Source organism: Martes martes (genome assembly GCF_963455335.1).
Source record: "Martes martes genome assembly, chromosome: 4".
Lineage (NCBI taxonomy): Eukaryota > Metazoa > Chordata > Mammalia > Carnivora > Mustelidae > Martes > Martes martes.
In genome coordinates this window covers 98993297-99009593 of record NC_137891.1, presented here as the reverse complement: position 1 = coordinate 99009593, position 16297 = coordinate 98993297, and the positions used below count along the sequence as shown (strand labels likewise).

The window sequence follows — 16297 nt, the reverse complement described above, 5'->3', positions numbered from 1 at the left end:
TTCCATAGAAAATGCCTCTTCCCAATTACTTGACTGCTTCCTAACTAAGGCAGAATCTCTGTGATGGCTAACACCACTTACTGCCTCTATAATGAACTCCCCCTGGGAAATAGAACCTGTATCGATAAAATCAGACAGCAAGTCCCTTGGCAGCAAGAAGCCCTTGACCGCCACACCTGCCTTTGCAAGGTGGCAGGGACTGGTTTACTCAGCTATTCTCTTGGATACCCACTGATACCAATTTTAGAGGCAATGATGGGTTTAACTATAATGTTACTTTTCCACAAAATATACTTGGGGATAAAATTAATGATGTCATATAGCACCAAACTATGTGGGAAAATATCCAAGTTCTCTATCTCTGATAGTTCCCTTCTATTAGCACAAGGAACCAAGAATTGCATCCTATAGCGTTTCATTTCCTTCCATTACAAAGCCCCTACTGCACCCCAATTCAGCTTGAAGCAGTGACAGAAGACGGGCCTCCACCCATGTTCCATAGAAATGGAATGAAGGACTGACAGTGGGAAATTACAACAGGAAAAAAAACTTAGCATGTCTCACTCATGTTGCTTCTATTTCCCTTGCTGCTATAACCTTTAAATTAAAAACTTCTGCTTAGCCCAGGACATAGGCATTGCACAGCTAAGATCTGCAAGAATGGCTCTTTACCCCAAACCTACCTCACCTGAAGAAATAAAGAAGTGGCCAAAGTGGTCATCATTTTGGTTCTTCGAGATTAAGGAAAGAGCAGAACTTGGGAGAGTTGGGTTAATGAAGTTAAAACTAACAAAAAATTTAAAACTTGTTTTTCAGACAACCATTTCCCACCATCAGCTAGTGTGTCTTTTCAGACCCCACTAACAAGCTCACTAGCTGTCCCTGCAGAAGCCTGGACTCAAGGCCAGTTGATATGGCTCCAGCCTGGGAATAAGGCTCTGCATTTCTTTTTCTTTTTCTTTTTTTTTAAAAAAGATTTTATTTATTTATTTGAGAGAGAGAGAGAGAGTGAGAGAGAGCATGAGAAGGGAGAAGGGCAGAGGGAGAAGCAGACTCCCCACTGAGCTGGGAGCCCCAGGACTCTGGGATCATGACCTGAGCCGAAGGCAGTGGCTTAACCAACTGAGCCACCCAGGCGCCCAAGGCTCTGCATTCCTCATCAGGGACAACGAGCCCAAGACCCCATCTAGGTCATACCAGCTCTTGGCGCTGGCCCATATCCCCTTCTCTTTATCCTAAGAAAACCTCCTGATGTGAGGGACTATTTTGCCTTCTTCTGATGTTAAGTCTCTGCCCCGAAGAAACATGGGAATATATGTTATGTTTGCCCCATGCACATGCTTCATCTTTCCCATAAATAATCATAAATATCCCTACCCTTTTATCAAGACGTATGTAAAGGATTCTTCGGATTATTTTCTTCTAAGTCTGTTTTAACATCACATTGGTTTCTTCAAATTCTGCTTATCGGAATTCTTTTACGGTCCCTATGCCTTTGTTATAAATGTTACATCAAAACTAGACAATCTAAGTCAAGCACGTGTGCTATGTTTGCTCACCATTTGGTCTTAATAGAGAATATATATCACTTCTAAGCTTCCCACCATTAATATTACAATAAATTTTCCTCAACAAAGAGCTATAGATAATATATAAGAAATATATATTTTTATATACAATATATAAAATATATATCATACACATCTGCATACATTATGTATGCATATGTATATTATATGTGTGTGTGTGTGTGTGCGCCTGTGTGTGTATATTTATTCCCCCCCACACAAATAGCAACGAGGGACTTGACATACCCAGGACAAACAAGCCAGTCATCCTGGAGCCAAGAGACATAAAATAAGGTTGATCTCCAGTGTTTTCTGAGGAATGATTAGTGATCTAACGGGGGAAATGATAAAGGAAATTTTCAACTTTCAGTGTTTGTGGGCCCTGCCCCTGGGCTCCCAGGGAAGCACGACTGTTACCAAGATCAGAATGACTTCACCAAACTTCAAAGCACGGGCTCTATTGCTGCCCTGAGCACACATTGTACATCTGTTAGCAAATAACCTAAAAGAAACATTTCAGACTAAAGATAAGAGTAACAATCTCCCTAAATTCTGTTCCCATACTTCTGAAGCCTGCAGCTTTGCACATAAAATAAAGTTTGTGATTTTTCTGAAATGTCCTTCATCATGGTGATTTGTAACTCTTGATGTAACAAAAAACCACATATAACCCTGTAGTAAATGTTCGTTCTCAGGAGCACTCTCTTCTTTGTGAAGATTGCGTACCCCGGGCAGCCGTCCTCACTTGGGCTTGAATGAAACTCTCTTCCTTCTTTTTTTCCTTTTGCAATTCTCAGAGGTTTGTTCATTTTGCTGTGGACAGAGGGACTGAGACTCTTGACCACCAAGAAATGGCTACTGTCGAGGGTGGTGGGAAGGCTGCTCCTCAGAAGCTTTCTGGCCTGGCCGCCACGGCGTGGCCGTCAGGACGCTGAACCCCCAGCCCCCAGGCCCGGGGATGGGAAATTACATTTCCCCCTAGCTTGCTAAAGCGAGGTTGGGACTTTTTAAGAACACCTCACTAGGGGCTCCTGGGTGGCTCAGTGGGTTAAAGCCTCTGTCTTCAGCTCAGGTCATGATCCCAGGGTCCTGGGATCGTGTCCCGCATTGGGCTCTCTCCTCGGCAGGGAGCCTGCTTCCCACCCCCACCCCCCCAACCTCTGTCTGTCTCTCTGCCTACTCGTGGTTTCTCTCTCTCTGTCAGATAAAGAAATAAAATCTTAAAAATAAATAAATAAATAAAAAGAACACCTCACTAAAGGGAAGAAGGAAAAAAGTATAAGCGCACAGGGACAGATGACTTAAAATGCCTGGATTTCTCTTCCAAAGTGCTGATGAAGTTCTAGAACTTAGGTGAGGTTCGGTGGGGTGAGGTCCGGAGCCAATGACCAAGAAAGAATTCTTGAGACATCTTTGGTGCAAAATGGTGGTTTATTAAAGCACGGGGACAGGACCCATGGGCAGGAAGAGCTGCTGCCCCGGGGATGTGAGGAGTGGCTGGTTATATACACGGGAGTTAGGTAGGTGAGGACAAAGGGGGTGTTCAGAAGGGCTATCTGGGTAAAGAAGACTGTCAGGATATCGAAGGCCTGGTTACTATCAAGCCAAGGCTGTTTTCCCTCTAATGAGGCACTAACATAAAGACAATTAGGAGTCTCCTGGTGGAATGTCGCATTCAGGCCATCAAGCGTCCTTGTTAGTGAGATTTAGGTTTAGAAGAAATTTAACTTTATTTACTTATCCTTCTACCTCAGCCTCCTTGAGTTTTTATGGAGGGGAGGATGATGTTAGGGCTTGAGGAACTGAGTTATGTGCCTCTGGAAATTGGGCTATTGATAAGGTAACTTCTTTGTTGTAAATCTCAAGGACATTTGTAAACCAAGGGAGACTCCTGCCTTGCAGGATTGTGATCTCTGCAAGTTAACTATTTGTTTCTCTTTTAGGGCAGTTAGAGGTGCCTGAGGAATGTCACATATATTACCGAGGGGAGGGGAGCGGGTGGAGAGGGGGTGCAAGGTGCCAGCTTTTGCTTTGTCCTCAGCCAGCCTCCTGCTCCCTCATCAGTGCCAAATTAACCTGAGGGAGAAGACAAACATGTTTTGTTTGTTTAAGGTTTTTATTTATTTGAGAGAGAGAGCACAAGCAGGGGGAGGAGCAGAGGGAGAGGGAGAAGCAGATCCCCACTGAGCAGGGAGTCCGGCTTGACTCAGGGGCTCAATTCCGGGACCCCAGGATCATGACCAGAGTGGAAGGTGGGCACTTAACTGACTGAGCCCCCTCGGCATCCCAAAAGGTGATTACATTTTAAACACCTATGATATGTCAGGCAAGAATCTAAGTATTTCATATACGTTGGCTAACTTACTCCAATTCAAGCTTCACAGCAGTTTTGTGAAATAGATTTTATGCCCATTTTATGAAGACAAGCAATGCCTGGGGAGCTTAAGGTTCTAAACTTCAGTTCCCATGGGTGGCTTGGGATTCAAATCCAGGTCCAATAGCATAACCAGTGCCAGTTCCACTGAGCTTGGATGTCCTGGCAGCCACTCACCTCATCTGTCTTTGCTGGGAAATCTGGGCAGCCCTGTGCTAAAACACTTGGTTGTTTGTTTTCTGGTTCTGAAGTCTTTCCCTGTGTCTAGGACTCCTTCAGCCCTATGAAGCCCCCAAAGGGTGATCGGTTAATATCTCCTCTCCCCACCCGAAGGAGTCAACATTTCTGGGTTAACTTTGACCCTTGACAGTCAGATTCTAAGACTCTTGTCTTTTTTCCCTTTTGTGAAGGAAAGTTTTGGCTTTCCTATTCAGTGTGACCAGCTAAGATGTGATTTTCAGAGGCCAGGCACTTGAGGGAATGGCACAGGCAATCTAAAAGACCCAGACAAAAAGGAGACTTAGGGGAACATCTTAAGAACCCTCCAGGGTCACTGCTTACAGGCACATCAAGCCTTCCGTGTAGCCAAAATCAATAAAAGTATAACCTCTGTTCTGTAGGGAGAAGAGTCCATGACAGTTATGAGATTTAAAAAGTCTATGTATTATACTAAATATTAGAAGCCACAAACGGTCCAAACTCTTCATGTAACCTTTGAGAAAATAGGGACCTAGAGTGTGAAGTGACTTTACTACAGGTCCAACAGCCAACTGGTAGACTTTCAACTTGCAGTCCAACGTTCCCTATGCTCTGCCACTAAAGAGACAAGCTGGGGGGTGCGGGAAGCTCAGGGTTGGCTCACCCAACAGGAAGGAACCACAGTAGTATTAAAAGAGGAAGTTGCCATGTCCAGCCGGGAGCAGCTGACATGTTAGTGCTTCTCTGGGTCCTGAGTCCGGGTGCTCCCGACCAACCGCTGTCAGCCTGAGCACTCTTTCCTCCTGTGAAGAGTTGTACCTCAGAGGTCCTGGGTGCCTTGGGACATATGGGGAGCAGTGTGCAGAGGAGAAAGATGGAGTTTGTTCGGAGAGTAAGGAGGGCTTGGGCCACAGTTCTCAAATTTTCTCGGCTCCTGCTATACTACGGGAATCCCCGCTCACCGTCCAACAGCCTGGCCCAGGGGTGGGTGTGGGGCGGCTGCCGACTCATGCCCAGTGTCCCACCTCTTCCTGCCTCCCTGCCTTCGGCCCCCCTCGGGCCCAGAAGAAGCTGCAGGGGGGCACATACCAAGCTCGAAGCTGCTTTTATTGGGAAGGAGGGGGACTGAAGGGAGTCCTCCCAGATCTAGTGCAAGTGCTCCAAGCTTAGGAAAGAAATACAATAAATAGGTGATAAGTGGGGAGGGCTCTCAATGCAGGAAGAAGGGGCTCTGCTGGTCTCAACCCCTGGGCTTGTTCATCCTCTTTGCTATGCGAGCTGGGGTGTGGGGTTCACTGCAAACTGGGGACCCGAGAGCGGATTTTTCAAGCTTCCAAAAAGTATCAGATCTGCCATCCTGCTTGGTCTCAGAAGTGTCTGGGTTGGGGCCTAATGACTCATCTGAGGAAAGAAAAGGATTGAGGTGAGGCAGGTGCCCAGTGAGGGCTCCCCGGGGCTCGTGGCAACCATCAGCCTAGAGCATGAGGTCAAGCCTCTGGGGCTGTATCCTGTGCCCAGGACCTGTCGCACTCCATTCTGGCCCAGGGCTAGGCCTGCGGGCCTGTCCACCTGGCATTCTCCCTCCCACCCAGGGAGCATCCCGCATTTCCTGTGGGGGTCAGTGCCCCAGGGCGTCCTCACCCCCAGCATCCTTCTGACGGCTTCTAACCGTGCCAGGACCCGTGGGGCCTCCTGTGGACACAGCATCTGCAGCTCCCCGGGTCTCAGGTGAAGCAGCTGGCTCCCTGTGAGGAACCTGAGGCTCTTCACAGTTCTGGGAACGAGAACGGGGAGCAGTCAGTGGCAGAGCGAAGGACCTGGCCTGCGTATTTGGGGCTTGGTCTATTTTGGAGCATTGGATGAGTGGCTGTTTGGGCTTGGAGGCCGGGGTTGCAGGAGAATTCAGGGAATAGGGTATCTGGAGGTGAAGAAGAAAGATACGCATGTCGGTTTAAACCTATTTCAGGACTCCAGGGTTTGAATCGAGAAATGCCCTGGAAGAGAATTTTGTGGTGGGAAGGGGTGGCTGGCAGCTGAAGTTCTTCCCGAGTTCCCGGGGATCCTGCTCTCTTCCCCAAGGCAGGGGCTTCTCATTTAGTGCTCTAGGCCAGGCATGGACACTCCCATTCTTCTGCTCTAACTCAGCAGGTGGGGGGCACTGCGGGTCTCTTCTGTACCCAATATGTTCTGCGTCTCTGGCTTTCCTTGGCTATTATTTGAGTCCTTTGAAGAGGTTCTCCCGACACACCCTCTGTGGCTAGGCACTTACATGGTGGAGAAGTTCTCAGCCTGCAGCCAGGCTCTGACCTCCTCAGGCGTTGAGCTAAGTCGAAGCATTGGAGCCTAGAATCAGGGGAGCTGGGGGTCAGAGGCGATTTCATCTCATTTTTTTTTAAAGATTTTATTTATTTATTTGACAGAGAGAGACAGTGAGAGAGGGAACACAAGCAGGGGGAGCAGGAGAGGGAGAAGCAGGCTTCCTGCTATCAGGGAGCCCCATGGGGGGCTCTATCCCAGGATGCTGAGACCATGACCTGAGCTGAAGGCAGACACTTAATGACTGTGCCACCCAGGTGCCCTCATCTCATTTCTACCCACAGCCCCCATCATCTGAGCCCCTGCTCTGGGTTCCTGTCAAATCACTTATCTCACTCCATGGTTTGCTTCTCTGGTGGGGGCAAGACTTATTCCCTGCTCTGGCCCCATGATAAACTTGGCACGCAGTAAGACTGTGATAGTACCGATGAACTTGAACCAGGACTATCTCCTCCACTTGCCAGTGAATCCTTCCTGCTCCCACCCCCGACTTATAGTTTCTGGATAGTCTAGGCTGGGTGGTACCCGAGAAGGTGACTGGCTCTGGCTCCTGGAGGCCCCCGACTGTAGGGGCTCTAGGATGTTGCTGGGAATGTAGCCGGTCTGTCCCTTCTCATTCTTCACCAGCCACCACCGCTTGCTCTGGTCCAGGACCTGCCGAGAGGCACTACCTCAGTCACCTGAGCCTCTGTCCACACCCCCACCCCCAACAAGGCTTTCTTCCTTCCTGCCCTCCCCCACCCTTCTTCTTCCTATCTAGGCCACCCACCCCAGCAACCGCATACCTAGACCACCAACGCCAGGCTGTCTATGAATCCCACCAACCACCACCTCCTTTCCTAGCCTCAAGCCGATGCCTCACCTCCAACACCTCTCCCTGGGCCACAGTCAGTTCCTGTGGGTTCCTGGCTTCAAACTCGTATAGGACTTGCATTTTCAGGGCTGGCCTGACAGGTCTGGGGCTGGAGGGTGCGTGGCTGGGGTCCCCAGGCTGAAGGCCACGGTGTGTCTCCTCTTGAGCGAAGTGGGAGGTGCTCCCTAACTGAGGGCTTCCCTCCCTCCCCCCGACCACACACAGAGTCAGGATGGCTGGAGAATGGAACCATTAGAGACTGAGTCCCTGTCCCAGCTCCAGATATCTCCTGCCTGGAGTCTAGTGGTGACTTCTCAGCTGCTGCAGGGTTTAATGGCAGGTCAGTGTAAGACAGGGCTTGGGGTGGGGTCTCCCACAGCTTGGAGTGGTCTGAAATGTCACTGATTTCTGAAGACTCTGCTAGCACTGGACCTTTCTATGTCTGAGTTCTCCTCTGAGTGCTTTATACCTGAGCTCTGGGAAATCAGAGGCACGTGTAGGTTGTATGATGAGAAGGATTGGAGTCTGGGAAGGTAAAACACTGCTTTTCACCTAAGTTGGGCAGGGGGGCAAGTGACCAGCTATAAGTGAGCCCAGAGGGTCTCTGAGTTGTAGAATCCACGGATCCACAGGGTCAGTCCCACCCCTCCCTCCCCAGAATCATACTGTCCCTACTAAGCCCAGGGCGTACCGGAGGGAGGTAGAGTTCTGGTATCCTGAGGGTGCCTGTAGGGAAAAAAAAACAGAGTGAGCAGGAGCAGGGAGTCAGCCAGCATGGTGATCGGGAGCTGGGGTATCAGACCACAGCCCTGCTCCCACACCCCTGCCTCATATCCCCTCCCCTGCCTGGCCACCATGTAGGTCCGGGTCCCTCTGCGAACCTACCTTCCACGTTGTTGTCACGTGGCTGTGGTTTGGACTGAGAGGGCAGAAAGGAGCGAGAGAACAGGGCTTTGAGCAGGGCGCTTTGCAAAGCTCCCCTTACCTGGCTGGAGGGTTCTGGAAGCTGCCAACCATCAGAGAATGTGGGTTGGTAGGGCGGGGGCTCAACGCCTGTCCAGTCGGCCCTGAGGAGAGAACAGAGCTGAGTCCACTCTGTGGATGTGGACAGGGAGGAGACAGCAGGGCCCAGCCTCAGGATCTTCTAGGGAAGGGCGGACATGGCCTGTGAGCACAGATGAAAGGCCAGACACCCATACAGGGGCACACGGTGAAGCATGCACACCTCCCACTGTGTGGGTCTCTGCAGCCCAGCCTCACCCCTGCCCATCAAGTACAGATACATCCACTTGGTAAGAACAGGCTGGGTCCTTCAGCACAAGGACAGGGGGTTTGGATCAAAAGGGTGGAACCACAGAGTGTCGCAGCTGGAAGACCCCCCTGACCCCGGGGTCTCGGGCAGGGCTTCTCGGACCTGTTTTTCATATCTTGGCAGCAGCTCTGTTTCCTTTGGCTAACTCGTGGGTGGAACTCCACCTCGAATTACAGGACCTGCTATGCTTGAGTCTAAGGTAGCGACTGCTCCTTGCTTCCCCACCTTCCCTCCTCCTCCTGGCCCACTGCACCGCCACTGCAGGAAGAGGAATCTCTTCCAAGGGCCCTGGGGAAACCCCCGCTCACCTTGAGGAAACTCCCTCCCTCCCTCACCAGGCCAGAGGGGAGTATTCCTTCTGGGACGCCCCGGGGTTACTGCTCCTCTCCCACTGTATCTCATATGCTTCCCATATCTGTGTTTCTCACTCTCTGGAGCCCCTCTAGAGTGTCCCCAGTGCAGTGGGTAGTACATTGGAGGCAGCTAGTATTTACTAGTGTCTACCCAACGGGCATGAATACACCATTCTTTTTCATTGGTTCCCTTCCTTTACCCTAAAAACACACTCAAGTCTTCCCTCGACCCTGCTAATACTCCTTTCAGGCAGTCATTCTAGCACCTTCTCTTTTCTGAGGATGTGTCTATACACTCTGCCTACATTTTCTTACCTCCGGGTCTTTCCTTCTTTTTTGCAACCTGATTTTTAGCTCTGCTATTACTCTATCAAAACTCAATCTTGGGGCACCTGGAGGCTTCGTTGGTTAAGTGTCTACCTTCGGCCCAGGTCATGATCCAGGGTCCTGGGATCGAATCCCACAGAGTCCCGCATCGGTCTCCCTGCTCAGCAGGGAGTCTGCTTCTCCCTCTCTCTCTGCCCTTTCCCCCTGCTTGTGCTCTCTCTCTCTATTTCTCATGCTTTCTCTCAAATAAATAAAATCTTTAAAAAAAATTGTTCTTCAAAAGTCCCAATAATCTCCCAGTTGCCAAATACAATGGCCTTGTAGGGTCTATATGCTTCTAGATCACCACAGCATTTAGTGCCATTTGTAACTTCTGGTCAATTTGCCTGTGAGCAAGTCACCTAAATGTAGTTTGCCAAAACTCAACTCGTTTGAGGGTTTTTACATCTTTTGGGTTAGTCTCTTTTCTGTATTGTCTTTCCATTCATTCATTCATTGATTTTTGGTTATTTGAAGAAACTGGAAAATATTTTAGGACACATCTGACTTCATTTTATATTTGAAATAATAAACAGGGACAGAAAAGAGAACAGAAATTCCCGGGGCTTGGGGAGAGGGAGGAATGGGTACAGAGTTTGTTTGGCATGATGAAAAAAGTTCTGGAAACAGACAGTGGGGACAGTTACACAACACAGGGAACATAACCTAATGCTATTGAATTATATACTTTAAATGGTAAATCTTATCTTATGTATGTTCTCCCACAATGAAATCAATAAACTACACTGAGTTTTAATTCATGTCTTTAGACAGATGGGGTGAAAATTCTTCTAACGAGGCTGCATAGGGAAGGGCTGCCCATCAGACAGAAGACTCACTAGCACAACTGGCTGATTTCCTGGTCGACTCCTCTCTTTCTTTCTAAAACCCTCTTCTCTCCTGCTTTTCATGCCTCTCCTTTTTTGTTGCTCCTTTTAACTCCCTGGAATTTCTCTTGGCCTCCTTGACCCTTCTCCCCCTTTGCCACCTGCAGGGGGACGTGTCCCTTCCTTCATCTCCCAGGGGCTGGGGTGAGCCTCGATGGTTTAAGTGAGTCCCTGGGGCTCCCTCTGGAGCCCCTGCCCCAAGGGGCTCCAGATGTCACTTCCGTGCTCACTGTTCTCAAACCCACAGTCCAGCCAGGACCTCTCTCCTGCGTTCGGGGGCCCCTCAGTATCTGGGGAATGTTTCACCGAAGCCCCAGCTTGGCACACCCCCAGCTGGTTCCACCTCCTGCCTGCTCCCCAAGGCCCTGGTCAGCGAGGCCTGACTGCGCTGTGGCCCATCTCACGGCCACACCGCGTAGTGCAGCTTTTTCTCTCTCCCCACCCTGGCCCACTGGTTGCTAAGTCTTAGTTGATGTGACATCGGCAGCTCTTCCATCAGCAAGCCTCCAAGTCCGGCTGGATTGAGACAAAGTTTTTACTTTGTCCTTGACCAAAATGAGAAAATATTTTAATAGCAAGCAGGCTGCCAACTCTGCTTTCTTGGGAAGAGTTGTTCTTTCTTCCTTCAGTGGTGTGGGTGATGGTGAGTGGCCGACTTTTCGTTTTTGCATTTTTTTAACTGTTTGTACTTAGTCTAATAAAAAGTTGGGAACTCCATGTAGAGTCATCCCAAATTTGTTTTGCGTTATTTCTGGCGTGTGACAACGTAGAGCCTGCCATCTCCAATGTCCCGCCCAATGCCCCCATGCCCAGGCCTTGTCCTCACTCACCGGCTGGTGGTCCAGGCCACACCCAGCCTCTTCCAGAAGTCAGTCTCAGCCGGGCTGAGGCAGGACTGCAGCAGGTCGATGGCTTTGGGGGTGAGGAGCGGGGAGATCACTTGGGCTGCTAGGCCAGGCTCAGGACAATGGGCCAGGATCTAGGGGAGGGATGGAAGGTGTCAGGAAGCTGAGGCTCTCCCAGGGCCAGACAGGAGGGGGAAGGGGCCCGCAATTCTGGGCTTCCCACTCTTGTAACACCATACTGCCTCAGGCCTCCAGATCCATTTCTGTCTCCCTTGATCCCTGGTGTCCTCGCACCGACCCAAGCCCATCTTGCCTGTTGAGGGGTTCTGTACACAGCAGGGGTGGTGTCTTGGAGTCAATGAGGAGGCCGTATTGTGGGGAGCAAGGTGCAGGCCCCACAACCTCTCTCTGCCCCATGCCTTCTGCCCTGTCCTCTGCTCTGTCTTAACCTCAGCCTGGCTTTCTTCATCACCCTATGGTCCCCAAACTCACAGAGTCTAGAAGTTGGAAGAGGATGTGCACGAATTCAGGGGCGTTCCCCTCCTGCAGCCAGGTGGCCAGCTTCCCCTGGGGACAGAGCACATTATGGGCTACTACCCTTCATCCTTCCCCACCTTCCCCAGGAGCCCAGGACCCTGTAACTGTTCAGGGGTTTGGGGGCGAGACTGGCACTCTCCAAATGTCCCAAGAGGAGGAGGGGAGGTTCTCAGGGGAGAAGCTAGAGAGGGAAAGGACTTGGGGTGTCTCCAAGACCAGAGAGGAGGTGGTTGCTGGGGTGGGATGAGGGGAAAGCAGTGGACTTGCAAAGAGTCACATACTAGGAGGTTGAAGCTGTACTTGATCTTCTGGAAGCAATCCGTGTACTGGGCCTGTGTCATCACTACAGGGAAGGGCAAAGGTGGTGGGCTGTAGATCATCCCAAGACCATGCCCCCACCTCCCTCCCCTCCCCTGCAGCCCTCAGCACTCACCCCACTGATTCTTGCCCTTTTTCTTCCCCAGTCTCTTCTTCTTATGATTGTTCATTCCCTGGGCCTCCTTCAGCTTTCCCGTAAACAGCTCGATGTCCCTGAGGACGTGGCTTAGTATCTCCTGGACCCCAAACAACCATGCCCTTGAGTGGCCAGTTGGGCCCACCCTGCGACTCCCCCAACCTTGCCCCCGACCTTCTCCCACCTCTAACCAGAGTCTCAGGCCCAGCCAAGGGTCTGATCAAGCCTCCCTGTTCCTCCTCAGTCCCAGGCCTGCCGTGGCCATCCCGCGCCCGGGCCCAGAGAGCCTCAGCCAGCTCAAGACCACCTCCAGTTACCTCATCCCTCTCCAGATTCTCAGGGGATGGAGGCCGAAGCGGAGGAGGCAGAGTGAAGGTGCCTGCTTCTCGGACACTGGAATTGCGTGCCAGGGGCCTTGGGGATGGTGGCGTGCCTGCAATGGAAGGGGACCATGGCCCAGAACGTTTTTGATCTTTGATCCAAACCTTCTTTCCACCTGCCCTCATGCCCCACACTTACTGCACCCTGCGGTCATCCAGTAGGGCTGTTCTGGAGGGGACCCCTGCTCCAGTGGGGGTGCCTGCTCCTTGGGGAATGACCGTTCCAGAGGAGGCCCCCTCCCTCTGTCTTGGCTCGGGCGATGGGCTCCAGATGGGGGTCTGCTGAGCACAGGATGGGAACACAGCTTAGACGGGGTTCTTGGGACAGAGGCTCTGCCCTGGGATCAAGGGCAGCACCACCCTCTCCAGGAGAGCCACCTGCTCTGCTCCCTGGTCTCCATCTGGACTCACCCTGCCTCATCTGCTTGCCCTGTGGGCCCTCTCGGTCCCATGTCAGTCTCCAGGCACATCTCCAGGGTTCCTTGCGCCCAGTCCCAGCTCCTCCCCCATGCCCATCTGCACCCTAGCCCCAGACTGGTCCCTCCCCAGTTCCAAGCCCAGGTCAGTGAAGCCATAGGCTCCTAGGATTTCCCAGAATTAGGGCCAGGGCCTGACCTACCCAGGCCCAGGCTCTGAGGTCCTGCAGGTGGGCAGGGGGCACAGACCACCTACCTTTGCTGTTGCTCCTCCTCCAGGGCCCTCTGCAGGCTGGTCCTTAGTTGCTCTGCCTGGAGGAAGTGGCAATCAGGCAGGCTGTATGTGTGTCGGCGGGGGGAGGTTTTCAGGGGGACCCTGTACGCACTTCCTCCCCAACCCCGCCCCTGGTCCCTCACCCCCACTTCCTGGCACTGGAAGAGCAGAGTGCTGGTGGCTGGCAGGCCCGATTCCTGCACCGTGATGGACAGGATGGAGTTGTAGGAGCAGGTGTTGAGCGCCGTGTCCATGGCCTGGATGCTGTCCAGGCGGTAAGAGTCCAGCTCCTCCTGGGCCAGACAGAGAGTTCGGCCGTGACGTCACTGAGCACTGGGGTGGCTACTGGGAACTCCTAACCTGGGCTGCCCCAGTTCTCCCTGTGGCCCGGGGCAGGGTGTTGTCTTCCCTGACCCTGATGCTTCTGTCCCCCAAGCCTCCTTAGGCCTGGGTGCGTACTGTATATGGGGACAGGTGGCTGTTGCTTGGGACACAGAAGGGGTGGAGTCCATGCCCCGTGCTGGCTTCTCCAAAACCCATGTGTGCTGTGACCTACTGCAGAGTCCGGTGGGGTGGGGGTGGGGTGCTGACCTTTGTCTCAATGTCCAGCAGCTGGAGCCAGCCATCTCTGACCTGCAGGAGCAAGTCTTGGCTCCACACCCGGCCCTGGGCATCCATCTCCTGCAGCTTCCTCAGGGCATCCCTGGGGTCCTGGACTTTATGCATCCCCAGCTTACATGTCATCAGGTGCTGAGGGGAAAGGAGGTTTGGAGAGAGGGCGCGCAGGTGGGGGTGGGCAAGGGTGGGGGAAAGGCAGCAGAGTATGTGTTCCTGGCCTCCTTGTTGGGGAGGTCCCAGGCCATTCCCACAGAGAAGCATTCAAGGGCCGATGGGAGACCAGGAGCAGCTGGGCTAGGATAGGGCCCCGGGAGTCAGGGTCAGATGAGCTGCGCTGAGCATTCAGGACTCTGGAGGAAGGATGTCATGAAGGATGTCATGGCCCTTACCAGTCCAGGCCAGCAGAGGGGGCTCTTTGGTGGTAGATGTGTGCTCTAATAATCCAACAAAAAAGTCTGAACTCCTCTGGGCGGGATATAGGACCCTCAGATTCTGTCTCTGGCTTTCTTTGCTCCCTTTGGGAACCCACCATCCCAGCCTGGTCCTTCCCCTCACTGCCCGAGCATTCCTGCCTCCCTGCCTTGGGTCACGCTCTTCCCCATGCCCAGAATGCTTTTCTTCTGCTAGTCTAGCCATTTCCGGTCTCCCAGGAAGATCAAGAGCTCCCTCTCCGAGTCTTGCCTGATGAAGGCCATGGTTATCTCGGTCTCACTCAGAGCCTTGGCCCGTGCGAATCCCATCATCCTGGCAGGCGTTCACTGTTACTCTCCTTCCTCGAGGAGACCCTTCCCTTCTCCCATCCAAATGCCACCTTCAAAAGCCGCAGTCCTATCCCTTGCCCTCTCCTCCAGGCCCTTGCTGGGGGGCCGCCATTGCCTCCTGCTCCTGATGCCCCACCCTGCTCTCTGCCCAGTGCTCAGTGCCCCCCTGGGAGTTCATGCTGCCTACATGTTCTGGGATGCCTACATGACCTCATGCACATCTGGGACACAGCTCCTCTTGCTCCCACCTGCCAGGTCTCATGGAGCCAGTTCCCAGCGAGGCCCAGGACTCCACCTGGCTGAGGGGTGGGGAGCCCTGCCCCTGCTGCCCTGTGAGCCTCCAGACCACTGGCCCTGTGTCCCTCCCTGCTTCTTTCCCCTGAGAGCCTAAATCTGCTGTCTGCCCCCGATGTATCAGCCTGATGAGGTGTCTGCTCGTCCCCCCAACAGCCTTCCAGCCTGCGCTTGCCCTGTGGCATCCGCAGCCCGTCGTCAGGCCACCAGATCTCACAGTGCCCGTGCTGTCTGCCTGCACAAGTGCGGCTGGAGTCTTCCTTTCAGCCCCCAAATAGTGCACGCCTGCCCTGGGGGCTCTAGCCCAGACCTCTCCCCGCTGAGACAGGGCTCTGCTGGAGTCCTTGTAGGGACCGCTGTCCTCCCACAGGCCGTCCTCCCGCCGCCATGCCGGGTCCTGGGCAAAGAACACTGGCCCAGGGTTACTCACCTCCACCCTGTGCTGCAGACAGGTGGGCTCAGAGGAGATGGCCTGCAGGTAGTCCTTCCGCTGCACTGCAGGGGAGCGGAGCAAGGGGATGGAGGGCGAGGAACCCAAGGGGTGGGGTGGGGGGGGTGGTCAGCGACAGGGGTGGGGTGGGGTGGGGTGGGGGGAAGACCCCTGAGGGTGGGGGTTCCAGGAGGGAAGGAGAGAGCAGACCAGAGGGGGCGCTTACGGTAAATAGCTCTGCTGCTGGGCCGGGACATGCTGGCACAGTGAGAGGACTCCCAGAATCTACACTGAACCACATAGACAGCCATCAGGGATGGGGAGGAAAACATGAGGGCAGAACCGGGCAAGAGACGCGCTCTTGCAGCTCGCCCCTCGCTCAGGCCTGGGGCCTCCAGGACCAGACCCAAAACTTCCTGCTCCAGGGGCCTTTCTGGAACCATGTGCAGCCTTGAGTTCCTCCAAGGAGCCCCATTTCGGCTGGTCCGGGGAGGCTCAAGGCAGGCTCCTGACCTCCCATTTTTTGGTCACTAAGGCTCATTCCCTTGGGCTCGAGAAGGCTGTGTGGACAGGCACCTGGGAACATATCCTGTCTTGGGCCTGAATGTGAAAGATGCCAGGTCCATGGGCTGCACCTAGCTTCTGGAGGAAAGGTGGCAGGTACAGCAGCCTTCCTTGCCAAAACAAGCCTCTTGTCCAGGCCTGTTTCGGTTCTGCAAATCTGGAAGAGGTCGATGTTGCCCCTTAAGCTGCGGTCGCACTTAGGAGGGGTGTGTTGTGTGTGTCTATCTGTTTGCACGCTTTAATCATGGGGCTCTGTAGGATTTGTCAATGATCTGCACCTCCCTGAATGTCTTAGATAATCAAGATTCCTGTCTCCTCACCTTTCCATACTCTGAACCCTCTGCCCAGAGCCCCTCCCTACTCAGCCCTTGAAATCCAGCTCAAGGATCACCTCCTCCGTGAAGCCCCGCCTTGACCACCACTCTCCCCTGCCCAGAGTGCCCTCCTGATGCCATGGCCAACCTTGTATGTTTCTCACAAAGACAGCCACTCTGTTT

The 16297-nt window shown here is 52.9% G+C and overlaps 1 protein-coding gene across 1 annotated transcript; it reads right to left on the bottom strand.

Moving 5' to 3' along the window:
• Nucleotides 1–5228: 5228 nt before the first annotated feature.
• Nucleotides 5229–15493, bottom strand: EPS8L3 (EPS8 signaling adaptor L3; the record flags this gene model as incomplete). Its single annotated transcript, XM_080802221.1, has 18 exons — nucleotides 5229–5541; nucleotides 5782–5914; nucleotides 6410–6483; nucleotides 6982–7110; nucleotides 7319–7433; nucleotides 8001–8035; nucleotides 8295–8376; nucleotides 11058–11206; nucleotides 11565–11639; nucleotides 11891–11952; nucleotides 12043–12163; nucleotides 12381–12496; nucleotides 12583–12722; nucleotides 13116–13171; nucleotides 13277–13426; nucleotides 13725–13883; nucleotides 15237–15301; nucleotides 15463–15493. 18 exons carry the CDS (start codon nucleotides 15491–15493, stop codon nucleotides 5530–5532), a joined length of 1704 nt encoding a protein of 567 aa, XP_080658347.1. The 3' UTR covers nucleotides 5229–5529.
• Between the last annotated feature and the right edge of the window lie 804 nt (nucleotides 15494–16297).